This window comes from Equus asinus, chromosome 9 (assembly GCF_041296235.1).
Source record: "Equus asinus isolate D_3611 breed Donkey chromosome 9, EquAss-T2T_v2, whole genome shotgun sequence".
NCBI lineage: Eukaryota > Metazoa > Chordata > Mammalia > Perissodactyla > Equidae > Equus > Equus asinus.
In genome coordinates this window covers 43,666,357-43,694,281 of record NC_091798.1, presented here as the reverse complement: position 1 = coordinate 43,694,281, position 27,925 = coordinate 43,666,357, and the positions used below count along the sequence as shown (strand labels likewise).

Here is a 27,925-nt window from a genome sequence, read left to right as displayed (position 1 = left end):
ATGTATTTTGTTTTGATATGGAAAATCACAGCCGTTTGTTCTTAATTCATCTCGGGAAGGGGTGAACAACCAGAGACGTCCACTGAAATGAAAGTATTTGAAGAGAGTAAAGAGGAAACTAATTTAAAGAGCCTGGCATGGTGCCATTTCCCAGATGGACTCCTCAAGGGGAGAACGAGGAGTGGAGCAGTATGCCTGGTGGGCTGCCATTGTGTGGGGAGCGGATGCCACGCCTGTCACCCGCACTGACACACGTATTCACGGAGATGTGGCATGGCTCTGCCTCCTGGGAGTGGAATCAGGGACTGGATCAGAGGGAGACATTTTGCTCTACCCTCTTTTGTGCTGTCTGAATTTATCTTGTGCACAATTTATCTTTTCAAAATGTAAAAAAATGAAAATCCAGCATAAAAGAGGCAACTATGCTCTATGCCACCCCACTGGCCATCGCAAGAACGTGTCACAAGCACCCTCCTGCCCTGACATCTGTTCCAGCCTGCTGATCCTGCTTCTCGCACAAAAGTTCTGAGCATATGAAGACTTTTCAGGTCCTTTTCGTGACTGAGGGTTTTTAGAGCAATGAGTGTGTCACAGTAGCGCAGGCCCCCAAGAGACACTGCCATGCCTGGGGTCACCTTTCGCAGCCTGGCCCTGGCTTTGTCTGCCCAAGGGGGTTCCTGATGCTGAGGGCCACCTGTCTAAGGATTTGCCTAAGTTCTGTCACCCAGGATTCTACCTCCCCTTCACTAAGGGGACAATGAGGGGACATCAAGCAAAAAGCATCAGGCCCTCCAGTCCACCCTCAGTGCCGCTGAGTGATACAACCTCCCCACACCCAACCAGGCATGGCCGTCCCTCTATGAGGACTCTGGCTGCTCACGGCAGCCCTCAAGCCACCTCTGGCCATCTGAGAGCTTCTCCCCCAGGACCTCATTTGTCCTGCTGCTGCTAGAACCAGCACCCCCAACACTGACCCGACCCAGCACACATCACTCCAACGGGCATCACTCCCCTCATGCTCACACCCATCTCCTTTCTGCAAGCCCTCAACTTTCCTCCTCCGTCTCAGTGACTACTTGTCCTTCGAGGCCCATCCTTGCAGGAGCCGTGTCCTCTTTGGCCAAGCCAGGACAGGACTGTCTCCAGCCTTTGCAGACCCACACCATGTGCCCTTTGGCAATCACCTGTGACTGCTCAGGGCCTGACCCTCTCAGGAGTCCAAGTCTGCCTCCTCAGCCAGGCTGCAGCTCCATCAAGGACAGGAGCCAGCCTTGGAGGACTTAGCATATATCATCCTCCTGAGATGTCTTCCACCACAGACAAAGGAGATGCAAAGTGGACTGAGTGATCCTAAGTCCCAGTTCTCTCTTTTAACTGTTAAGCTTTCAGCTCCAGGTGACAGCCTGCAGAAAATGCTCTGCTAGAGATGTTTACTGTGCTGAGTGACCTCGGAGAAGTTTAAACTCTCTGAGCCTCAATTCCTCCTAAGCAAAAGAGGTAGTCTGAGGATTCAGTGAGTTACCAAACGTAAAGTTCTCAGCCAGTGCCTGGCCCATAGTAAGAGCTCAATATATGGCCAATGTTTTATTACTGAAACTGCTCCACCCAGCACTCACAGCACTGCCCACCATACCCCCAAACTAACATTACAACAAACCACAGTCTGAATCTGGAATAGAGACTGCCCGGGCCTGGGGTGGAGGTGGGAGGGAAAAAAAGCAATGCTGCTCAAATTAAGTACGCTCATTTTCTGAATGGACAACTGATGTTGACTCTCAGCAGTCAATATCCAGATTTACAGAGGCAACAGATAAATGTTAACCAAAGATGACCTCAGTCACCAATGACCACAAGCAGCATCAATCAGGATATCGACAGCAAGGGAAGCCGATAGATGAGCCTTTTCCAGAGGCCCTGGATTTCTACATGGTCTCCAAAGTTCTGCAGGCAAGAAAAGTGAGCTCTGGCAAGAATGAGCCTCCTTCTATAAGCAGAATATTTATAAATGTCTCCTATACAGGCCATTCTACAAATGTCTCCTATAGCCCTATGGGGGTGACATCAATCCCGCAAGATTGATGCTCAGCAGCAGGCGCCATTGAGACCTCTGAAGTACCAGGGAACACACATTTTCTAGCCATTAGATGGAAGGCACTTGCCTAAAAAGGAAGAAGGCAGGGTGGGAAATGAAGAAAGAGAGGGAGGGAGGGAAGGTGGGAGCCAGGGTGAGAGCTGCCGGCTGGCTGAGCAGCTGGCACATCCAGGAGAGTTTGTGTCATCTTCTTGGCAACCAGAACTGGAGGGGGCGGCAGGAAGAGGCAGACAGGGAGATGGAGGGAGGCTGACCATGGTTAATACCCTTTGGGCTTGTCTTCTTGCTAGAACTTATTTATAGCTCTGAGGAGCGGCATTTTGTTTTCATGATATTTTACTCTGGGTTGACTAGACATAGAGGCCCTCAGGCAGGGAAAGAGAGCAAGAGGACTATAAATATGTTTTATTAGTTGCTGATATTTTAACAGGAAGATATTGGGAGAGAAGACAGTTGTAGAATTCTTACCCACTTCCTTCTCCTCACAGTAAGTAAGCAATTCTTTGAAGCCATTCCTGATGGTCCTCCACAGGGACTGTGGGGTGCATCTAGCACCCCTCCTGGGATGCCGTTATTTTAGTCAATCGGCAGCTCCTGGCTTCCTCTGCTTTTTCAGGCATAGCTGAGACATCCTCAGTGGCTTTTGTGGCAGAAGTGAGAGATCAGCCCTGAAACACTTCCTACACCTCCTGTTTGCCACTAGCAGTTGCCCTGCCTCTTGCCTCTCCTCAGGTAGTCTGGCCCACTATGCCTTGATGTTAATCCTAATTATGCTTCATTAAAAATCCAGGGTTCTAGTTCAGCTCTCATCCTCATCGATTTCCTGGTAGCGTCTGACATTACCAAGATTCCCTCCTCCTGAAACTCATCATTCCTCCAACGAGTCTTCTTATCCTTCAATAAAAAACTATTTACTGAGCAGATGCAGAATGTCAGCCCTTGTGCTGGGACCTCAGTACATAATGACGAGGCAGGGGTGGCAAATGTGCAGTCCCAGCCCTGGGGGGACTAATATGGCCTCTGATAGGCCTGGCCATCCGAGACACTCCATACAAATCTGCTGAAATCAGCAATGATTCTTTCAATCCCCAGCACCCAGCTCGGCACCTGGCGTCTGGTCAGAGCTTGGTAACTCATTCACAAATAGGTCATTACACACGAATTGCTAAACAAGTGAACCAAGCACGGCAGCATTCAGGCAGTGATGAAGGATGGAAGGGCAGGGACATTCTCCAAGGCACTGGCCTGGTTTCATGTATTAGAACAAACACTCAGGATCCATGGCAGGCAGTGCGAACTACAAAGCTGTCACCTCAGGGTAGGGCAGGCCCATGATGGCCCAGGGTCCAGGCAGACCTCCCCTCACAGTCTCGTCAGGACTCAAAGTTGGCTGAGGGGACCGGGCATGATGGGGGGAGTGCAGGGGCCAATCAAGGATGCTCAGAGTCTCCCAACCAAGACTTTAGCTCAAACAGAAATGTCAGTTTCTGCATCTCACATGTGCCCATTATCCTGATTTTACTATTTTTTGCCATTTCATTCTCTGGATTTATTTTGAAATAAAAAGGGAGAAGAAGAATATCTTTAAAAAGATATGTAACATATATAAGAAACTAATAATATTGACTGTCTCCTAGGAGGAAAACCAGGTGTGAAAAAGAGCAGGGAGGGAATGCATGTCTCACTGTATGTCCTTTGGGAACATGTGAATTTTACCATAGGTATGTATTACTTATTACAGAAAATAATTACTTTCCACAAAAGTAGCAAGACAAAGACCTACCAGATATGAGAAACATATTATAAAGTACATCACTAGACAGACAGACCAATGAAACAGAAAAGAAAGTCCAGAAATAACCCTAATTATATCTAGAAATTTCATGTATAGTAAAGGTGTAGGATCTCCAATCACCACGGAAAAGATAGAATATTCAATTAATTGTGCTGAGGTAACTGGGTAACTGTCTGGAACAAAATTAAGTTGATCCCTATCTCACACTATATATTAGGATAAATTCCAAATGGATCAAAATAAAAATGTAAAAAAATTAAACCATAAAAATACTAAGAAAAGCACGAGTGAATTCCTTTGTAACTCATAAAGACTTCAGCTATTAGGATTATTCAGATAAACTTGGTAATCATTTCACAACCTAAATGTATACCAAATCATCACATTGTACACTTTAAATATATACAATTATTTTTGTCAATTATTCTTTAGTAAAGGGAAAAAAGAATTACCGAGATAAACTTATAATAACTATGTGTAATATATTTAAAGAAAACTTTGAAAATGGAGAAAACAAGAGTATAAAGAACAACCAGACATATTCAAAAAAGAACCAAAGAGAATTTCTAGAAATAAAAAGTATCAAATCTGAAATTAAAAATTCAGTGACTGAATTAAATAGCAGGTAAGATACAGCTGAAGAGAGAATTAGTAAACTGGGAGATAGTTCTAGACAATAGATCAGAAGTAATTATCCAGAAATTAGTCGAGAGAGATAGAAATGGAAAATATGAATGAGATGAACAGATATAGAAGACAGAGTGAAACACTGACATATGTTTAATTTGTGTCCTGTAACGAGAAAGAGACTAGAATAGAGACAGTGAGGAAATAACAGCTAAAAACCTTATGGATGAGATAAAGACATGTTCAGAAACAGAGCCTGGGAAAGTTTACCACCAAAAGACCTCACTATATGAAATTCTAAAGGATATACTTCAATCAGAAGTAAAGTGATCCCAGATGGAAGGTATGACATGAAAGAGCCACACTTATTTTTGCTCACACCTTTTTCCTCGCCTGAATCCAGAAACAGGTTTTGTACTGCTGTGTGCTTTTCCAGTGGCCCAAGACAAAACAGAACCCTTGATATGGATCTTGTCCACGTATTTTAGATCCCAATGGCAGAAATGAATGTTGCATGTTACCCTTCAAAGGGAAATCACCAAACCACAGTGAGACTCCTTGACCATTGAGGATTCCTAGGCAACGCAGTTTATCTTCAAGAAAGCAGAGAAGTTTTCAACAAATGGTGCTGGAAGAATTGGACATTCACACGGAGAAATGTGAACCTAGACACAGACCTTACAGCCTTCACAAAAATTAACTCAAAATGGATCACAGACCTAAATGTAAAACGCAAAACTATAAAACTCCTAGAAGATAACATAGGAGAAAATCTAGATGACCTTGGGTTTTATGATGACTTTTTAAATACAGCACCAAAGGCATAATACATGAAAGAATTGATAAGTTGGACTTCATTAAAATTAAAAACTGCTCTGTGAAAGACACTGTTAAGAGACTATGAAGACAAGTCACAGACTGGGAGAAAACACTTGCAAAAGAAAGCAATGATGCCTTTCTTTTCTCTGTTTCTAAGTGATGTAGTCCAACTCCCGGCCCTGGGAGACAGGGATATGTGGCCGTCATTTCAGGAAGTGGGCCCAGGTCACATTTACACTTTCGGGACAACCTCATGGAGTCTCTAGAAGGACTAGATGAAGAATAGATTAAAAACTCAGTGTTTGAGCTCAACAGCAGATTCATGTGCCCCTGGGAGAAGAGCGTCCTCAAGCTGTGCTGCCACCTCCGCATCTTGGGTGGGGTAGGGAAGAACTGGGGAAGTCCACCCATTGGTGGTTTCCACGTTCTAGCCTCAAGCCCTGAGGTCTGACCCACCTGGGCTGCTAACTGGCCGGCCATCTGACGCCACATCTTCAGGGAAATGTCAAAGGCCCCTAGTGCTAGGGTGCTTTTTCAAGTACTCCTTGAATGCTCATCCACCATGGAATCATCTGTCTCCCCTGGGAGAGTGAAGGAGGGCTGAGGATGTAGCATATGTGGGGAGCACTTCTCTAATTACTCCAATATTTGCTTTGTGAGATTATGTATAGTGATGATTTTCTGTGATTGGCTATCAAGGAAGACCCTTAATAGCAGATATTAATCAAAGCAAATAATTAGACTAAAATATAACTCTCTCATGCATGTACACATACACACAAAAGGCATTCAGTACCAGCTGCTATCTCTGGGCAGTAGGATTATGAGTGAGTTTTATCTTCTTAAATTTTCAAATACAAATTACTCACATAACCAGAAAATGGAATATGCATTTAAAACACGTCTGGACACACTCAATATCCAGCACACTAGAGCTTCAACTTCAGTGTTCCCAACTTTTTCCTAGTTGTAACCCTCTGGGTCATTAAAATCCTTAGCCCTTCCTTTCTTGTGTGGTTTTGGCTTTTTTTAAAAGGAAAATAAAGCTGGTGAAGGTCTTTACAGACCAATGAGCATTGTGGGGTGCCGAGAGCCCCAAGGCAGCATGAATGCCCAAGAAGGTGCTAGCAAGAGTTAGCTGGGTCCTGACCTGAAGTGTTAGTCAGTCTAAAGTAGGGGTGGTCACGTAAACAAGCAAGAGACGTAGGAATTCAGAGGGCCTCAGAGAATCAAGGAGCCAGGCTGACTGTCCTCTTCTTTCTGCCCTATTTTTAGCTGTGTGAGCTCAGGACACACTTGGGTGTCCCGGATAGGAAAGTGATAAAGAGGCCAGGTAAGTGACAAAGCCAACTGTAGGCTCTGCCTACCCTAGTCTTCCAATCTGGTCAGATCCTTTCTTTCCCAGGCCAGAAACGCCAAGTGTGATGGATGTTTGCTGAAATGAGTATCGGTGTAACAGAATGTGCTGCTGACAGGAGAGGGCTCTCCCTACTGCACTTACAGGAGATGGGGGTGGGGATGGAGTGCAGCCCAATGTCTAACACCACAGGGATATGCAACATCTGACCCGAACTACAGATCAGAAATCAAACAAGCTGAAACTTGGGATGAGGACAATCACTTTATTAGGCAAAACCAGGCAGCAAAATGTATTTTTAACAACTATCCCTTTTCCTTGAGGTTTTATTACAGGATACAGTCAGACACAAGGCCTGGGCCTCATCAAGGCTGTAAAGTGGCCATAAGGTCACCCAGGGGACCCTGCTTATTCCCCAGTCAGAAGCTGGCCCTGTAACTTCACCACAGTTAGCGAAGTGCTGCAGGCAGCTTCAGACTGAAGCGCTTGCTAGGAGAGGACGCCAGGTCTATTAGCAGAGAGTGGCGGTCTGTCACTGCCAAGAGATAGGAGAGGGAAGACCAAGGTCCGAAACATGGCGGATGGGGAGGGGCAGGGCTTGGGAAAATGGAGAAGGAGTGGAGATTAAGAATATGCAAATCCATATTTGCATATGATGTCTTCATCATTTTTAGATTAGATCCAAAGAAGACAGAAAAAAATTCTAACCACAGCCTTATCCTGTGAGAGGTGGAAATGCAATACTGTGACACTAGGTTGTTAAAGAGACCCGAGCTTAGGTACCCAAATCCCACAGTGGTCTCCTTGGGAGGGTCTATACTTATTACAAGGTGTCAACATTCAGTCTTGAGAGCTGGCAGCCAGGGCTTTCCATCCTCCTTACTGTCCAGGAATCCTCTGAGCGTGGATTTGATTTTTACAAACAGGTTTAAGTCTTAGGAGGTTAGCTGGTACAATAAGGTGTGTGATCTGGCTATGTCACAGGCTTTCTGAACCAAAAAAAAAGAAAACGATGTCGTCACATGCCTTTTCGGGTTTGATGAACAGAAACCAGGCCTGTTCCGTCAGGGGTTGGGTAAAATGGCGCCAAAGGCACTTCCTGCCAGAGTAAGTTCCTTGGGCAGGGACTTCTGTCTTGTATCTCAGTGTCTAGCACAGGCCTGGAGAGTGGAGGGCCTCCCGCGAGCCAGTGCCTGAGCAACTGAGCTTGGCAGAGTAAGTGCACAGCTTCCCAGACTCCCACGGCACTTAGCAAATACTGAAGCACCTCCCAAGTTTTGGGCCCCGTATGGGGAGGAAGACCTAGGCCTCCCGATTAGTCAAGCTTTGTGCCTCAACGCCACAATCAGCCAACCGAAGTTCATTCTTTATGGTGGCTTTTGATTTTGTTTCTTCACTTACCACTCCTCATAGTGCCATTTCTTACAGGCTTAACCCACAACAGTGTCCCCAACACTGTATTCTGCAAGGTGTTTCTAGGTGTCCCTTGAAAGGCTTTTGTGATAAAAGTTTGGGAACCACTACATAGTACAGTTCCTTCCCTTGGGGATCCACAGTGACATCAGTATTTTAAAGGCTCTGAAAAGTCCTCCAGTAAAGAAAGCTGTTTCTCAGTGGTTCCCAAACTAGAACAAGTTCCTTTACTGAGGAACTCATCAAAGTTATTCATATATCCATCTCAAAAAAGGGAATGTGAATCTAGTCATTTCCTAATGTCAGCCATAGAGCCCTATTTTTGGGGTAGATTACCTCTTAAATTTTGCCAAACACCTCGGTTCTGCTGACCACGTTTGAGCAATGCTGACCCAGAGTGCCCTGGATCCATGGCTTAGGACCATCAAATCACAGGTGTGCTTGCTCTTTGCTCTTCCACACACTTCTCATCCTCCCCGCACTGCGGGACTCAGATCCTTCTAACTTACCCCTTAGATCTGCCCTATTCCCTTACTGGTCTGTGGGCTTATGTGTCCCCAGCATCAATGGAAATTCCACTGGGGTAAAAGCCCTGTCACGTGTTCCTCAGTTCACATCTCCTACCCCTTCCAGCCCTGCACAGTGCTGCGTAGGCACAGGGGAGAGACTCCACAGAGGCCTTCTGAGGTGAACTAAAGTCAAGTTCCCTTTCAACATAATTTAAGAAAAAAGAACCACAGTGCTATGGGGGCAAAGATGATGCTTCAAAGGAACAGCCCCAGTTTCCCATAATGATACTTACTTTTATCTATCTCTTATTGAGAGTTTACTGTGAAAGCCGGTGACTTTCATGAGATGCAGCACCAATCCTCAAGCACCCCAAGAGGCAGGGCTGCTATAATCCCCTAGGCTGGAAGGTCAAAGGCAAAGTAGAGAATGGAGAAAGGCCCAGACAGTCCTGGGGCACAGAGAAGACACACAGACAACATCACATTCCTCAGAAAGAGCTCTGAGAAGAGTGCGGCAGGGCTGCGGAGCCAGGCGCACAGAGATTTGGGGAAGGAGCTGTCTGGTCGCCAGACTCAAGCTTATTCCAGATGTTTCCTTTTCCTTTTAAGTTCAGCAGATGATTAGGCTCTGCACCCAAGAGGAGAAACAGATGCCAGCTTCACATTTCAGAGCAAGACGCAAGGTCACTACCTCCTCCCCACATCCACCCTAAGGAGGACTACTTGCATGGTCCCTCACCCATGAAAGCATGCTCTTCACAGGGGAGTGCGTAACTGGGCTCTGATGGGCCCTGGCCTGCAGGGCTGCTGCCTGTTCAGACACTCTTATGCTGGCCTGGCCTCGGCTGGGCCCTCACACAGACCCAGGGCTGGGCATGCTCAGCTTGTGGCTAACTGGAAAATCCTTCAAGGTTTCAATGAGTTGAAGGTCACTTCAGGACAGAAGTGGCCTTCAACACCACACAGAAGAGTTTGGTAACAGGGCATCCTAGTATTGAGGGTAATACAGGCTTAAGGAGGAGGAGTCAAGCAGCAGTTTGAAACAAACCAGAGGGAGTAGGCCTGAAGCTGTCAAGACATTCTGCAGGTGCCTGGTGAGGCCCAGTGGGTTTTAACCAATTGGAAGGACAACACACATAAGTGGACAGTGACAGCTCCCATCACCATCCCTAAGGGAAGTGGGCAACCCCTCCTCTCCTCAGCAGCCAGAGCAGGACGAGTGGGGACTCTGTCCTCTCTTTGCCTTACCCCTAATGTTAAGAGCATTTGGGCACTTACACTGCGCAGGCATGGAAAAGCACTTCACATGCATCCTCTCATTTCAGCCTTGTAATAACCCTATGAGACAGCTATTGTTATCACCATTTTACAGATAATCAAGCTGCAGCTGGGAGATGTAAGTGACTTGCCTAAGGCCACAATTAAGAAATGGCAGCTCTGACACCAAGGTCCACACTCTTAACCACCCAGCTCTACTACCCCTACCTGATTTCCACTGAATATCACGGCATCCCAAGTAGTCCCCAGGGCTGGCCACTAAGGAGATATCAGCTCCCTGCTCCAGAGCCACCTAGTCCCAGGTGGGCCCACAGCTCAGGAGTCCCATTAGCAACCCCTGAGCATCCAGACGCCTCCTCCTCTCTCCACTGGGGCCTTCTGAAGGCAGGAGGCCTGGCCCAGCCATCTGAAAAGGACATCATGTGGCACACCCCCATCACCAAGCCCGCAATTGTGTATGCCACCTGTAAGAGGCTGGGTCTCACAGAGAGGAAAACAATCCTCCCACAGGGCCCTTCAAGTGACAACTAGACGAGCAGGGCAGCTCTGGTTAACTGGTTAACAAGTATCCTCTAGAAAACGTTTTCTGACACCTTGCAGTACATGTGGTCCTGCATCACCCACTGCCTTTTTCTTGCCTGTATCTGACTTTGGACATAAAGCTCTTTGGGGTGGGCATAGGTCTTGTTCTGGCTTGTATCCCAGTGCCAGGGACACTGTAGCTCTCAGTGAGGACCTGCTGAATGGGTGATCTCATTCTCAGAAGACTTGGGTTAGAGCATGATGTCTGGGCCACATCTTTGACTAGGCCCTAAGATGCTTGAGGGCTGGTACCTGGGCTTCTCCCTCTTTCCATATCTTCCCCAAGCTCTGGGAAGAGGGTGGCACCCAGTAGGTGCATCGAGCACAAGTGAGTGGATGACAGAGCCCCTCTTCCAGCTCTCACAGGGCTGATTGCCCTGCTCTCCTTCTCCAGGTCTCAGCTGATGTCACCCCTCAAAGAAGTCTTCCCAAGCCAGTTCATCTCCAGGCCCCTGGTGGCCCAGGCCACCTTTGGTCTGTCTATGTCCTCCACAGCACTTATCATAGCCAGTAACCATGGCTGGTTCTTTCTCTAATACTAGACCGTGAGCTCCATGGAGCAGAGACCATTTCTGCCCTAATCATTCCTATGCTCTCACACAGAGCCTAGCATGGTGCCTTGCACACAGCAGGTGCTCAACAAGTTTGTGGAATGAACGGGAAAGGGTCTTCAGTGAAACAAAAGCAAGAGCAGAGCAGAAAGAGAGCTTGTTCACCTTTTCTTCTAGCTCAGGGACTAAAACCAAAGTTCTGAGTGGGCAGATGCCTAGGTCTTCAAACATCCACATGCTCCCACATCCCAGCCCAAGGGGCTTGGGGCAGGTCCCCCTCCGAGGGCAGTCGGTGTGGATATGTGGCACTGCTCTGAGGAGTGGAACAGAACAGTGTTTTCACTGGACATACTTCAGAGCTCAGCTCCTATCCCATCAGGTAACAGGACACAAGTGACCACAGCAGTGACTGAGTATAGCACCAATGGCTCAGGAGGTCGCCCGAGGTGCCCATCATGCAGGCCAGGCACCATGCTGGGGGCAGGCACTGGGCAATGGTCATGCCGAAGACTCAGCGCTGCATGTGGCCAGAGGAAATGGCTCAGTTTCAGCTAACTATAGCTCTGCTGGAAGGACTTGTTAAAACTTAAAAATAGATATTATTCTTTAATATACAGGGGTCAATGTGGCCAACGCCAGAGTAAGGACTTGCCTTGAGCTACTTTTCCAGCTCTAGTGATGGGCTGCCCTGATCATTCCCACACCCTTTGTGACCACTGCCACACACACCATGACACCCGGGGACAGGCATGATGGGTGTGGGTGCAAAGAGAGTCAAGGTCTCTGGCTCCCATGAGAACAGGCCGCTGACCTCGACCTCATGAGCACTGTGCTCAGTTTCAGAGCCAGCCAGGCACAGACAAGAAAAACACATAGATGTTCCACGTGGCACAGAGAGCAGCTGCCTCAGACACGATAGAGCAATGGTACTCCTACCCCATACCCTGTAAACTGAAAAGAGAAAGCTTGATGGAAGAAGTGATATTGATAGTGTACTTGACCTAATGACTGTCTGTGGACACCCCAATGACAGGGGCATCATGGCATCTGGGAACCAAGAAACATGGACTGCCTGAGTTTGCACATCATGTCAGCTTTCCCATTATGCTCAAAGAAAGCCCCTCTGGCTCTCACAGCAGCCTGGAGTTGGTGGAGCAGAAACTGTTGTCTCCATTTTAGTTGTAAGTAAATTAGGATCCAGGGAGGTTAAATGACTCACTCTAGATCACACAGCATGTAAACTGCCAGGCCAGACCTAGAAAATGTCCTCTGATTCGTATCTAGTGACTTCTTCCCTGGTTTCCCTGGCTGACTGCCAATGCTATACATGGCTTTGCTGGGTGTGTCACATAAATTCTGAGCCTCAGTTTCCTCATCTATGAAGTGAGAAGAATCATGCCTAGCTCACGCTACCAGGCATGCCATCTATAAGAGTCGCTAACAAGCAGAGGGTCAAAAGCCCCAGTATATGGACAAAAGTCTTGCAATTCTAACATATCAATTACTTTTTGTGCCTAGATGCTTTTGACAGAACACAAAAACTTTATACCCCTCCTGACTGTGTTCTTTATGGGGAACCCTTGGTCCTGCCTTACTGAGAGACTTGGGAGAACAAGAAGTGACCCAGCTCTTCTGCTGCCTGATTCTATCACTGTGAAGAGGTACCCTGTCTTGCAGAGTCTCCCCTTTCTGGCTCTAGGAGAGGTGGCTGCATGAATCAAGGGTACCCATCCTGCCACCTACCCTGCTCGTATATGGAGCAGCAAGTGGTAAAAGCATTACAAGGGGACAGCAGGATGTAGGTCCCTTCTCAAGTCCCTACTGGTTATATGTGACCCCAGGCAAATCCTTTTATGCTTTGAGGCTGGTTTTCTCATCACTAAAAATGGGGGTGGCATCCCCACCCAGCTGGCCTCCCACAGTTGCTGTGGAGCCACCAATAAGATCAATCAGATTATATCTGTGCAAAGGACCAAGGACCTCCCAGAGAGATGCCTGATTGCAAGCCTGGAGCAGGGAAAATTCAGGGTGAGATTAGACTATCTCACTACGTCAGAAAGCAAGGAAATGCACAGAAATTGATGGAGACATGGCAAAAGGTCATAAGGACCAGCTTAAAGGTCAAACTTGAGAGAATTTAAGCATTATAATGAGTAATGCCATGATAGTGCATAACCCACTAAATTAAGAAATCTGTGAACCAACATTGATAGTACCAAAAATAAAAAGGGAAAATCAGAAGGAAAGCTCTTCTTTACAGAAGAATGCCAACTAACAACTGTAGAAGAATGACAGAAATGGAAAAATCACTATTTTATAACCACTGTAGTAATAACAAAGTCAGGTAAGATCGAGGGATGCTAAAGCCACTGGGTGAAAGATTGTGACTCGGGATATGCAGAAATCTGCAGACACAACCTTAATCCAGTGATCAAACTATCACCAAAGACAGGACAAACACACATCAGGTGCCCCCGGACATGATGCATCACATATTCAATTCTCCTACAAAAAACGTGTAACCTGAATCCAAGCACAAGACCAAACTAGACTGAAGGACATTCTGCAAAACAACTGGCCTGGACTCTTCAAAAATGTGCACGTCATGAAAAATTAAAAAAAGAAAAAACAAAGCCGGGGCAATTGTTTTAGATTAAATAAGGCTAAAGAACCCTGACAGCCAAATGCAATGTATGCTTCTGAAATGGATCCTGGATCAAGAAAGAAAACCAAAGAAAATTATAAAGGACATTATTGGGACAATGGAGGAAATTTCAAAATGGACTGTATAATATGTAATAGACAAAAATAAATGTACACATGCACGTGCACACAGACACACACACACACACACAAGGTGGGGGAAGATACAGCAAATGGAGCAAAACGTTAACAACTGGTGAATCTAGGTGAAAATGCTCATTGTACTATTCTTGTAACTTCTCTGTAGGTTTGAAAAGTTTCCAAAGTAAAGGAAACCAAAAAGGCCCTACAAGTCCTTGGAAAGCTGTCAGAATTGCCATAGTCTGAGCCAGTGGTGTCCGTGGGGGTGTCCGCAGTGACTCAGGTCCACTCACCCGTCAGGTACTCCAGGACGGCGGCCATGTACACAGGCGCCCCCACTCCAATCCTGTACTTGGGGTGGCCCTTCTTGATGTACCGCAGCATCCGCCCCACGGGGAAGATGACTCCTGCCTTCGCAGACCGGGAGGTTTTGGTGGACTTCTTCTTCCCACCCCGGCTCGACATGGCGGTGGCCCTGGAGGTGAGTCAGTAAGCACACTGTGGAGGCAAGAGGCACAGCCGTTAGGATCACTGGGGACAGTGTATCCTCCCTCTCCCCATACATTCTGGCCCCTGGAAGAAACAGGTCCTGCCAGCAGATGCCACTGCCTGCAGCCACTGAGCCCTGTGAGCCCATTTTTGCACTCCGCTGGAGCGCTTTGGCCCTGGAAAAGAGAATGGCCTAGCTTTTCACATTTTATAGCATGACATCAATTTTATCGGCCACTTCCATTTAAATGTTACTCTGACAATGACTGCTTTTAAGTGCCTTGCCTTTATGCCACATGATGTAAAAGAAAATGGGATTTCTTGGCTACGTTCTATATGCTTGTTTAATAATTGCATTTTCATACACTTGAGACCAAGGCTGATAAATCTGCTGAAGCCTTCATAAAAGAAAAGAAAACTATGTCACCTGCCCCTAGAATGAAGACGTATCGACGCCTGACACCTAGGTTCTTTGATGAAAGGAGCATCTCTATCTTACGCTCCTTTATCTGTGAGAGGCCAAAGCAGCTCAGAGGAGTTCAGCGGATAGCCAGGCTGGAACAGGAGGCCCTCTGAACACTTACAGTCTGCTACACGGGCCTGTCCCTAGACAACAGGGAGGAGTGTTTCCCTTCCCTGTTGCTCTCCCAATCCCCGTCCAAAATGCCACTCAGTCCAGAGGAGGCCCCCTCTTCAACACCTCCTGTGGAGTCATCTCCTCTCAACCCCGACTGTGACTGGATCCAGGTCATCACTATCCTAAGAAAATAATCACAAACATCTCCTGTAAAGGTCTCCCCACCTCTGGCCCCACTCTCCTCTAATCCACCTGCCCTCCACAGGCATGGCTATCTTTGTACACATAAATCTGAATACGCCATGGCCCTGGCCTTAAAGTTTTCCCTAGCTGCCACAACTCCCACATAAAGTTAGGACCCTTGGCCTGTCACACAATGCCCTAGAAATCTAGGCCTGGTACACCCATTCTTGTGCCACTTGTGGTGTAAACTCAGATACAGGGAGTCACGGTGGTTCCCCACAAATGCCCTCCTCTGTGGTGGCTGTGCCCCTTTGCCAAGACCTCCTTTATCCCTCACCTTGCTTTCTGCCCTCTGCCAACCCTTCCCCAGGTGCTAAGATCTGGCTGCTCCATCCTCTGGGCTCCCATGTGCTTCATACCACAGCAATGATGTGCACGTACTCCCATGTCTCCCACCATACTGCAAGCAAGCTCTCGGAGGGCTGCTCTTGACTGTATTCCTAGTGTGGCATGACACAGTGAGGTCTCAAATGTTTGCTAGAAGCATTCAAGTCATTCACGCACTCACTTCAGGAAGTAGGGTGGGGAATGGAGACAGCAGTACACAAGACACACGTGGTCTCTGTTCTTCTGGAGCTGATGGGGACGACAGACAATAAATAACCCTCCAGTGACTTAAACGACAATGATGAAAGGCTAGTGCAGGGTGGTGGGAGAGGGGCTGTGAAGAGGCCTCAGCTTGTTCTGGGGCACCATGCAAGCCTTCCCCAGAGGACATTCACGCTCAGACTTCTGAACCAAATGGGTAGGTCTCCCATTTACTGGTAAACTGAGGTCAGGCTCCATGGTGTGTGGGCCCCTCCCGCTCCAACAGTCTGTTACTCTCATGCCCAATCCTATATTCAGGACATGTCATGGTCCACACCTAACATCAGTACAACCCCCAAGATCATCTCAAATCATCTCCCTGACAGAGAAATGGCCAAAACAGCAGAGAGCAGAATTCCTGGACACTCTGGGGCAGCCGTGCTGACAGGCAATGGCTCAAGCTCTGGTTCTGAGTTTTTCTGAAACAATTAGTTGGCTCCATTTCTTGCTGTAATGAGCTGCAAACAGGTGCCCATGCTCACTCTGAGCAGGGAATGGTACGTGTATATGTGTGTGCACATATGTTTGCAGGGAAAGCTGTCACTGGGTTTCCAAGCAGTCTTTTGCTTCACAATAACATGTGTTTCACAGACCAACCCAATGCCTTTGGACTAAGAGCTTTTAGATCTGAATGTTTCCCTTCTTTCAGCAGGAGAGTCCCATGATGATTAATGCAGCTCAGCCGCACTCTTCCTGGAGCACAGACTTCAGCTCTGTCTCTGGGTGGATCTGTCTGGGTATGTATGTTTTGGGCTGCAACTGTGGGAATTTCTGCCCCAGAGAGGAGCCGTTAGCACGCAGGGACCTGATGGGTCCTAGACACGCTTATTCCTTAAAAGTGATGCTCCTGGTGCTTTCCCTCCAACTCTAGCCAAGAGTCTTTACCTCAACATGCTGGTGACTTCAAGGTCTCTAACCCAGTGCAGCTCTGGCTGCTGAGCCCCAGAGCTCTGTTCTGACTGACTGTGGCAAGAGACCACTTGTAAGTCCCATGGGCACCTTGAACTCCTCTGGGTTTCTCAGCGCCATCAGTGGTAACATCATGCATCAAGCTACCAAGAAGAGTCAACCTGGCCCCTACTTCTCTGCCCACCTCCACGACACCCAATCATTAGCCAAGCTCTGTTGAACTCACCCCCATGACTTCTCAAGCCTCTTCCTTCACCCTCCCTGCCTCGGTTCAGCTCTCTCTACTTCTCACCTATTCTCCCCAGCATCAGTCTCTCTCCATGGACACCAGAGGATCGTTGCCCACTTTGCTGGTTCCCCAGCACCGAGCCAGCCACAAACAGCATCCTTCAATGACTTCCGCAGCACTGCTTCCTGCCACCCCTACCCAGGCTCAGATGTCCCAGGCCACCCCTGACTTCCTGACTTGTAATGCTGTGTCCAGAATGTCGTTACACACGCTGGTTCTCCTGCCTGTCCTCTTTCCAAACTGCTGAACTGATGCTCATACTACCCCTCTTCTCTGACCTGACCACAGACTAGAATTGCTCACTGCTCTGTGTTCCCATAGCATACATCCCAGCACACATCTGTGTGCCTGCCTCCCCAGCTCGAATGAACTGCAAGCTACTTGATGCGAGGTACTGTAGACAAATCCTTCCTGGGGTCCTTAGGTCCCAGGAAAGATCTTAAACATCATGGATCCTCAACTGCCACTCTACTGATAGAAGAACATCCTCACATCTCATTTTGAGTCAGGCTCCTCTATTCCTTGCCCCTCTCCATGTTTTCTCTGCACTTCTAACTATAGATCCCTAAGCCACAACTATGAAAGAATTCGGACTAAGCCATGCAGCCTCATGACATCCAGTAATGTGTGGTGATCTTAAAAACATAATTTGGAAAATCACCTTGTACTGTGCAGTCTCCAAATAAACCCATGAATGTGCCAGGTCCAGCCAGCTCTTCAGAGGTCTATGGAGATAGAGGCAGCTACAGGAAGGTACCAATGTGGGGAGAGAGAGTGGCTGTGATGGAAGTGGCTATTGAACATTGTGGTTAATAACTTGAATTCTAAAGTCAGACTGACCTGATTCAAGTCACGACTCTGCCACTTACTGCCTAGGTGTCCTTGGACACATGATCTCACTCCCCGAGCCTATTTTCTCATCTGTCAAGTGGCGAGGATGACAGAATGGACCTCAAAGAGTTGGTGGGAGATGTAAATAAAAGCATGTATGTAAGGGTCCTGACACTCACGCATTGAGTGATGGCTCAGTAACATTAATAAAAATGACAACAATGAGTATAAGATGAAAAAAGGCTACCTTCTTGAAGAAGAACTGATATGGGATATTTGTATTGGTGAGGGTAGCACTCACTGCTGTAACAAATAAGCCCCTATAGGTTATTTCTCATTCATGAAAAGTCCAAAGAGGGTTTCCATAATTGGCTGGTGCTTCTCTGCAGGATGATTCATGGATCCAGACTCCTCTCACCCTTCAATGCACAGTTCCCAGGGTTACCACAGAGGGGAAAAGGCCATGGAGGATAACACATGGAGGTTTTCAGGGGCCAGGCCTGGAAGTGGGGCACATCACTTCTGACCATGATCCATCGACTAGAACTTGGTCACATGGCCACACCTAATTACAAGACAGGTTGAGAAACGTCCTCTAGCCATTTGCTTAGAAGAAAAGAGGAAACAGTCTCTGTCACGTGACAAGCCAACTTGAAAGCTGACCCTAAAGCCAGGGTCTGAGTGATCAGCCAAAGCCTGCTGCCCTGTTTGACCCATGCCCTGCATCCAGCCTCTTAGGAGAGATGCACAGTCCTACATCATAGAAAAAGTGGCTTCTTACACAATCAGCTTCTCTTCTGGGCACTGACATTGCTCACAGGAGAAACAGCTATACAGTAGTTCCTCCTTATCCATGGCTTTGCTTTCTGTGGTTTCAGTTACCCGAGGTGGACCATGGTCCAAAAACATTAAATGGAAAATTCCAGAAATAAACAATTCATAAGTTTCAAATTGTGCGCCATTCTGAGTAGCATGATGAAATCTTGCACCATCCCACCTGGAATGTGAATCATCCCTTTGTCCACAGTATCCACGCTGTATACGCTACCCACCCGTTAGTCACTTAGTAGCCACCTGGGTTATCAGATCTACTACCGCAGTATTGCAGCGCTTGTGTTCAAACAACCCTTAGTTTACTTAATAATGGCCCCAAAGCATAAGACTAGTGATGCTGGCAACTTGGATATGCCAAAGAGAAGTTATTGTTGTTAATCTCTTACTGTGCCTAATTTATAAATTAAACTTTATCATAGGTACGTATGTATAGGAAAAAACACAGCATATATAGGGTTCAGTACTATCCACAGTTTCAGGCACCCACTGGGGGTCCACTAAGAGGGAACTACCATACTATCCTGTCAAACTGACAAAGTTGTGTCCTTCCTTCTTAGAATCATTGTCCAGGAGGGCACCCCATTCAGTAAACCCAGAAGCCCTCTCCCCTGTAGAGGGCCCCACATGCTTTGAAGACAGTGATGGGTCTTCAGGCAACCTTGGCATCTGTTCATCATTGTACATTAGCTTGGCTGCCTTTTTGACTGTTATCAGGCCAGGAAATGAAGATTCTGTGGTTGATCCAGAAGGGATCTGTGTGGTTTTCATCTTTGCAACTCCTCCAACTATACATCAGTCACAATAGACATGAACCTTGTTTGCAGAAACCCAAAGCTTACCCAGAGACACACTGTTGGAGAGGGGCTATACAGAGAGAGGAGCCAGGCTTGAGTAAGAAGCAAGTCTCTGACCACAGCCCCCTCAACAACTGAGATGTGACTGGGACAATGGGATCTGTCCTCATAGCACAGGACTAATGAGAAGCCTGGCTGTGAGGATCCTGTGAATAAAAATGCACATGAAAACAATAAGCCCTGTACTACTAGGAGGGGCAAAAGAGGTGAGGAGGGCAAAGGGCCATCCTACTGACCTACCACATCATTCTTCTCCTCCCCAACAGGGCACCCTAACAGGCTCCTCACTGCTTTGCAAACCGCCTTCATTCTTACCTCCTCCCTTTGGCACACGCCACTTGCTCAGTCTGGAACACTCTCTCCAGCCCTCTGTCTGGGACAATCCTACCTAGTGGTTCCAACACCTTCTCTGGTGATGAAGATCTATCAAAGAGTTCCCTCCTCTGCATTTCTGCTGTGTGTGACTGTGCCTCGTGGTGCCCAGTCACAGTCCAGTTTGAAGCAGCCCCTTGCCCAGACTCTAGCTTTGCACACAAGGCCCCACTGACCACCAGCCCATCTCTCCCTATTTACTGCAACCAGGGCTCCACCAGGCTGAATTGCCCCCAGTTTCCTCAGTGAACATTCCTGCTGTGGCCCCTGAGCCAAGCTAAAGATCTCTTATAATGTCCCCCAGCCTGCCACCACTCTTTAATATGTTCAATTGCTTTTCTCAATCTTATGTAAAGTGCTCCAGCCCTTAATTCCAACCTGACTGCCTCTCTAGATCCAATTTATATGAACCTTCTAAAGCCAACTTCCTCACCCTGGGCACTCATCATCACTGTGTATTTCTTTGTCTGTCCTGACGGGATGGACCAGTCGGCTCTGCTCACCACTGTATCTCCATAAACCACCACCCTGCCTGGTACCTGGTGGGCTCTCAGATGCTGGCTGGCTGGTGACTGATTAGTTGGCATTTACAGTGAATGAGTTCTCCTGACAAAGATGAGGGCAGCATTTCCAAAGGCCACAGGACTCAGAGATAGGGCAAGTGAGACACCAGTCAGGAACCTTCTCTGGCACCATTCATGTACACATATCTGGTCAATCACTGTGGGAGCCCAGACCCTAAAAATTCAGAGAGCTTGTGGAGCTGACTTGGGAATTCCTAAGAAGGGAGCACTGCAATTGACCTGATAGCTGAGGTGGTAGCCATGCAGAGGCCTCTGACTCCCTGACAATTCTATAGCTCTAGCAATTTCTCTGTTTGCCACAAGGTCAGCTCAGTAACTCAGACCAGAGGAAAATACTTACCTTCCTCACATCTGTAAGAGACTGACCTCTGTAGGACACTCACAATACCAGTGGAATGGTCAAGTGTGAAGTTTTTTATTATCAAAGCAATGAATGTGTGCATATCGATCCTGAAAGAAATATTGATCAGAGCTGCCAAGGAGCTGCTGGTCAGACAGCCCTGTCTCCAGCACTCAAGGGTGGAGGAATCTGAGCTATCAGCACTCGGCTGTTGCCGAGGGAGGGCTGCCCCATCCACTCCCTGCAGCTGGATAAATACCCACGTGTCCACATGCATTTGTCACCTTCCCATCAACTCCAATCCTAAAGGCCAACCTGAGACACTTAATTCTAAAGCATAGGACACTAATCCTGTTTACAGCATTCTCTTCTGTTTACTCCGATCATACCAAATGATTAATGGTGTCACTGCTGTCATGTCCCAGAGGCATGTGGATATACTACACAATTATCACTCTCCGAGCTGCACTAGCTGCACTCTGATTGGCTCAGAACAGAGGCTGGCTCTGATACTCTAGCCAATCAGGAAAAACATCTCTCTCCATTCATAAAACACTACACCAGAAAGTGAGCCAGATGATTATGGAACTTACAGTCCACCCTTAGCGAACCAAGGGCTTGCAAACGGAGAGAAGGATAAATTGAGATAGTAAATAAATCCTAAACCGCACATTTTGTTCCAGCAGACATATCTTCCTCATGTGTTAGGTTTTCAGTGGTGGGAAAAAGCAAAACCCAAACACCAGTGTTATTCACCACAAGCAGGAAACAGTTTGCAGGAAGCTGGTCCGGGATTAAAATTTCACCTCTGCAAACCCACTCCGTGGAGTGCTTCCTGAACTGCACTAAAGGAACCAGCACTATAAGTCAACAGCAAGGCACCATCTGCCTGTTTCACAAGGAAACGTTCCTTCACACCTCCTCTGTGTAAGGTTGTATCAAACTCTAACATAATCACTCCAACAGAAGACCATCAAAGGAAAAGGCAAAATGGGAGCCTCAGAAGGGGTAGGAACCTGGTCAGGCTTGGCATCTAGAAGCCATTCAATAGTCATTGAATAGGTGAAGTGTTCCCAAAAGACTAAAGAATATCTGACCACATCATTCTCCTGCTCAGAGCCTTCAAAGGCCTCTTACTGCTCTCAGGATGCAGTGGAAATCCCTCAGTGTGTTTCTGAGCAGGATCCCCTGAGATCTGGCCTGTTTGACCCTCTAGCTTCACCTGATACCTCTAGGATGCAGCCATCCTGAGCCTCTGGCAGTTCCCCCATTATGACCTCTATTCTCATTGTTCTAAGACTCGGCACATGTGATTCCCCAGGCCTCAAACACTTGTCCCCACCTGCCCTCCTTTGCCCAGCCAACTCCTACTTGGCCTTTCCCTACCAGGTAAAGACTTGCTCCTGGCTGGGATACTATCCCGGGGGCCACTATGGGAGCTACTCTGACCTCCTACACTGACCTCACGATGGCCACTTGCCCGTTTTCTCCTTCTCACGTCAGCTTCCCATGGACAAGGACTGGGCATTTCTTGACCATGGTTCTGTCGCCAGTGCCTGACCCAGAGTTGATTCTCAGGAAATATTTATCGAAAGACTGCAAGTCACCAATTTGGCAGGTTGATCCAAGCAAACAAGCTATACAACTCTGGAACGAAGAGCTGACCCACTTGGGCTCACTCTTAAGAGCTGAGGTGGGGCCCAATGTCCTCCTAAACCTACAGAACCTGGGGAGGACCCATAGGACAAGTATGGGCCCCACTCACCCCTGCCCCTTCCCACCCTATGTGCCCAGAATGGGGCTGGGAAAAACTCAACACAAATCCAAAGGCACCCTCAAATGAGAACGAGACTCTGCTGCAATCTTGATGAACAGCACATATAGATTCTTGTTGGGTTTTGTCAGCTTGGGGTTTCAGTTTGCGCTTTTGTTTGTTTAACTAAGTCTCCTTCAAATGACTTGGGGCAGCATTAGCTCTGCAGGTATTAGAGGCAGGTCCCAGAACACATGTACTCCCGGCCTCAGCATGGGGAAGGGATGAGGGCTCTCCCTGAGTTCTGCTGTCTGCAGGGCCAGAAGAAATGGCAGACTGAGATGCACCACTCCCCGATCCTGGCGCATTTGGTACAGACCAGCCCAGTGACTTGCGGTTGTGTATTACAGCGTCACGTGTGGTGTTCCAGATAACTCTTAAAGTTTAACCAAACGTGAGCCATCCCTTCCTCATTCTAAACAATTTTCACTTACTTTAACCCCTTCCCTCCTCCTTACTGCCTTTATCTAGGGATTAGTATTAACAATGGTAACAGACTAAAACAAAATAAGAGACTGGAGAGATTTCCTAATTTCCTCTTAAAACTAGAGTGGGGAAGAATTTAAAGTCTTAAGGTTTAGAAAAAAAAAAAAGGTTCTAAAACATATTTATCCTCATTGGAGAGCGTCTTGTGCCAGACTGAGATGCCGTGGCCCAACTTTAGTTAGCTGTGTACAAGGGGTATTAATTCCAGTGCGGGCATGAGGTGTCCATTTCAGAGCTAATAACTCCTGAGAACAGACCAGTACCCTAACGGTGGCCTGCAGTAGGTGCATTCCCCCTAACCTACAACTGAAGTCTCCCACTCAAACCTACAGCTGTTCAAAATTCCCCGGGGGGGTTCACTGGAGCTGGGCGCCTTGGAACAAAAGCACTTTCCCTCCTTTTTAACGGTAAAACCTCAAACCACAAAGGTGCAAGAAAAAGAGAAGCTACTTGCAGGAGTGCCCCTCTAACTGTCCATTCTTATATGCTGTTTATTGGATCATTAAAATCTTACAAGGGCTTTCTGGTAATTGTTAATTGTTGAATTCAAGGTTTGTCTCAGCTGTTTGCACAGAAATCGTTCACTTTCAAACTTAATATTTTCCGTAACACCTTGTCTAAAAGAACTTTCCAAGCAATCTACTGACAAGATCCTTGAGTGATTTGTGGCCTCTGCAGGAGCGGAGGTAGGGCGCGCCAGCCGGCACACCTGTTGTCAGGTGACAGGGCCTGCAGCATCCTGCACACTCGCCTCCCCACTCCACCCCACCCCCAGCGAGTCTCTTCCCTCCTGGCCTCCTCCACCCAGGGAGCCTACAGCCTTCCGGAGTCACCTTAAAAAAACTCCCAACCACAAAGCAAACAAAAGGCCGATCGGGAGGCGAGCGAGAGCAGCGGGGGTTCCCGTGGCCTTTCTCCAGCCAGGCCCTGGACAGCCCCCTCCCCGCCCCTGCCTGGCTCCAGTCCCGCGAGTAACCCCCAACCCCCCACTGCCCTCCCGGCAGATACCAAGCCGGGCGCCTACAAGCCTGCCACCGGGGGCTCAGGCCCCACGTATTGTGCCGGGCCGGCGGGCGCCTCACCAAGTGCAACTCCGGGCTCAGCAGCTCCTGGGAGCCCAGGCCCAGGCTGGCCAGCCAGCGCCGCGAGGCCTCCCCCTGCCTCTGGCCCGGCCCGGCCCGGCCGCCCGGGAAGGGCCGCCGGGGAGGGGCCCGAACTGTCTCCTTCCCACAAAAGCGCCCAGGAGCGGGCAGCAGGACACGGTTCTAAGAGAAGTTGGCTTCCGGGTTTGCTTTTTGAACAAAACCAAAGGGATCCCGCGCGGCCGGGCAGGGCCTCGGGAGGGCGCCGTGTGCGGGGCCCCGGCGCGGGCCGCACCGAGCACCGCAGCTCGAGCCCGGCCGCGCGCCGCCCGGTGCGCGCCAGGCCCGGCCGCTCCCAGGCACCCGCGGCCGGAAGAGCACGGCGGCCGGCCCCGGGCGGCGGGGACGGGGCGCGCGGCGAGGGGCCCGCGCGGACTTACGGGGCGGCTCGGCGGCAGCGGCAGCAGCAAGGTGTCCGGCCCGTGCCCTCTTGGCCGCTCGCGCCTTTTCTCTCCGCGCTCCTCGCTGGCCCGCCCGCCCGCCTGCCCGCCTCCTCGCTTCCCGCCCGCGCGCCGCGCGCTCGCCCCCTCCGCCCGGCTCCGCTGCCGAGTGAACTGGAACCAGTCGCCGCGGCCCGGGATTCCCACAATGCACCGCGCGCCGCTCGTCACATCCCATCCCGTCCCCGCGCGTCCGGCCGCCCCTCCCGCGCCACCCGGGCGCCCCGGCCTTGACCCCAGCCCGCGGCTGTGCGCGCGCGCGCGGGGCCCTCCGCGCTCCGCCGCCCGCACGTCGGTCAGCGTGTCTCCCCGAGGCCCGGGCGTCGGGCAGCCCGCCCGGACGCTGGACGCAGGGTCCACCCCCAGCCCTGGGCGCGACCTGAGCCAAGTCCTTGGAAAGGGTCGGGCCCCCGGCAAAGGTGCTTCTCCAGCGCGTGTCCCAGCCTGTGTCTCCAGTGACACTTAGTAAGCGCCTACTGTGTGCCTTGCCCTCAGCACGGGACTTTCGCTGCCTGATCCCTAGAGGTCTTCCCTTTAATCCAAGGAGGGAGGCACAATTGCTGTTTCCAGTAAGCACTTTCCCTTCCCCAACCGATGCAAACCTCCGCGTTCCTCAGAACCTCCCGCTGTCTCTAAATGCAAACCCCATCCCACATGGCCCCCCGACCAACTACTGCACATCCGGCTGCCCTGGGGCTCTTCATAGTGACCCTCAGAAGGCTGGCTGTGCTTTGCGCATGGAAGCCGTTAGCTACTTGGATTCAGCAAAAGTCCCCTACTGGACCCAAGTGGGGATTTATTAACATAAACAGTGATTCTTCATCATCACGCACATTTTTTAAAACTGCAGACAAGCAGAAAGAGGAAGGGCCGCCTCAAAGCCGGTCTACGTATCCCTAAATTGGTTTCTCGCCCGAAGGCCTTAGTGGTCCATTCTGGGTACGTAAATAGGAACCTCCCCTCTACTTCCCTCCTCTCCAGTGTGAAAGGGGAAGCCACCTCACCACCCTGCTGTGGAGCACATTTAGATAACAATACACACAGGGCAGAGTTGATGTGAGGCTTAATGTACCGCTGCAGGAGGGGATGGGGGGAGATTATGCAAGACATCAAAGACTCCTCCGCCCTCAGGCTGCCCGTATAGCAAGAGTGGTAACCTCCTCCCCTCAAGATGCTGCTTTACGCCCACCAAACTTTAAAAGTTTGCAAAGCAGTACCCAGTACATGCCATTCATGCATTCATTTCAGTTAAGTAATGAGGTTATACTTTGTGCCATGCACCAATTTGGGTGATAAAGATGAAGCCGTGAACAGAACAGGTAAAAATCTCTGATCTCCTGGGCTTTTCAGTCAAGTAGGGAAAGAAAGACAATAGACAAAAGAGGTGTGTCCGATGGTGTAAATGCTGTGGAGAAAAATAAGGCAGGACAGGGGGATAGGGAAGGTGAGATGGACTGGGGTTCCAAATTTTAGAGAAGGCCTTCCTGAGAAGGTAACATTTAACCAAAGACGTGAAGGAATTGAGGGAGCAAACCATGTGGATATCTGGGGGAGAACCGTTCTAAGTATGAGGAACAGCAAGTGCAAAGACCTTGAGGCAGAAGTGTCTCCAAAATTGTCAAGAAATAATGAGTGTGTTCTTACCACAAAAAAGAAATGATATTTGTCCTTATTTTTCTTTATAGCTGAGTAGTATTCCATTGTGTGTATATAGTATATATACCACATCTTTATCCATTCATCTGCTGGTGGGCACTAAAGGTGTATAGGGGCACATTTGTATGGTGACAGATGACAACTAGACTTTTGGTGGGGAGCACTATGTAGTCAATACAGAAGGCAAAATATAATGATGGACACCTAAAATTTATACCGTGTTATAAACCAGTTACCTCATAAGAAATTAAATTAAATTTTAAAAAAGATAACTGTGATATGATAGAGGTGTTAAGTAACACTAAGGTGGTAATCATACTGCAATATATAAATGTATCAAATCAACATGTTGCATCTCTTAAGCTTACACAGTGTTATACGTCAATAACATCACAATAAAAAAAAAAGGAATAGTGAGTCTGAGGATGGAGTGGAACGAATGAAGGGCAGAGACATACAGGAGGTGAAACCGGAGAAATGATGATGCTTTGGGTCCCAAAATAAAGTATTGTGATGTATACGGATCCCCCAGGGAAGCTGCAGAGGGGTGTCAGGGAGGGTGCAGAGACTACCCCACCTCATTGGTCTGTCCTTCCCTGGGTCCTTGGGGAGGTCTGTCACATCTGCGGGGGCCAGCCATCAGGTGAAGTTTCTGTGGGCCACAGCAAGTCGGAAGGATGCCAGACTTCATTTATTCACTCAACAAACTCTTGCTGTGCACCTGCTGTGTGCCAGGCCAGTGCCGGGCTCCTTCCCAGGGAGAGATACCTCGGTGTGTTGCCAGACTGTCCAGGCCCTGGTCCAAAACGTAAGCAGTACACCTGGAAACTTTAACAAGAGAGAAGCAGTGGGCTGGGGGGAAGGCCAGGCCTGTGTGGAGAGGGGGAGGTGCCTGCAGCCTGCCAGTGCCCTGGTAGTAGACAGACCTGAGGCTTCTTCCCAGGTCCTCAGTGATGGCCAAGGCCAAGTGCAGAGGATGATTGTCCAATAGGTCCCAGTCTGCAGCCCTAGGAAGCCAAGAATTAACTCACTTACCTCCATCCCAGCGTTGGTTTCTGACTCAGTTGATTTTTCTGGTGACTTGGACGTGGGTAATGCTTAAAAGGTCGTCTTTTACTCTCCATCTTATTGCACACTTGCCATGTGCCGGATCACATGTATCCCATCATTTCACCCTCACAACAGCCCCAGCAGGCAGGCTATTTCTGGGACATTTCTATCCCCGTTTTACAGATGAGGACACCATAGATTAAGGAAGCCAGGAAATTTGCCTAAGATCTCATAGAAAGTAGGCTGGCACTGGGGTTTAAACCCAGGTTCATCTGGGACCTGAGCGCTCATGTTTAGGCCTGAAGAGAACCCTTCTGGGGGCTTGATTTCCTCTGCGCCTGGCACCCATCCTCACCATGCCCCCTAGTTCAGAGTGGATCTTTTTGTCCCCACTCAATCATGAACCCCTGTCCTTGGGTTAGTCTGTGCTGCTCCATAAGCTGATCTTGGTCCAACTCCACCCCCCACCCCCCTCCGTAGCCTTCTCACCGAACTCACTAGGAATGTGGTCCCCTGGAGCTTTTCATCGCTGAGGCCCTGTCTCCACCTCTCTCAGAAGGCTCCACCCTCTCTCTCTCCTGCAATTTGCACGCCCTGTTCTTCTTCCTGGTCACCTGCCCC

General features: G+C 48.8%; 1 protein-coding gene across 6 annotated transcripts in view; it reads right to left on the bottom strand.

The window, feature by feature from the left end:
- The window catches only part of MACROH2A1 (macroH2A.1 histone), a 73,391-nt gene extending 48,638 nt beyond the window's left edge, over window positions 1-24,753 (bottom strand). For 2 of the 6 annotated variants that reach the window (XM_044780515.2, XM_044780512.2), the window contains exons 1-2: window positions 24,539-24,693; window positions 14,101-14,305 (exon numbers count right to left, since the gene is read on the bottom strand). In XM_044780515.2, the coding sequence (XP_044636450.1) occupies window positions 14,101-14,272 (172 nt within the window). In that variant the 5' untranslated portion in view covers window positions 14,273-14,305; window positions 24,539-24,693. Of the gene's footprint in view, window positions 1-14,100; window positions 14,306-24,538 lie in introns of all 6 variants that reach the window. The other 4 variants (XM_044780516.2, XM_044780514.2, XM_044780513.2 and 1 more) reach the window with 4 other exon arrangements.
- Window positions 24,754-27,925: the final 3,172 nt, after the last annotated feature.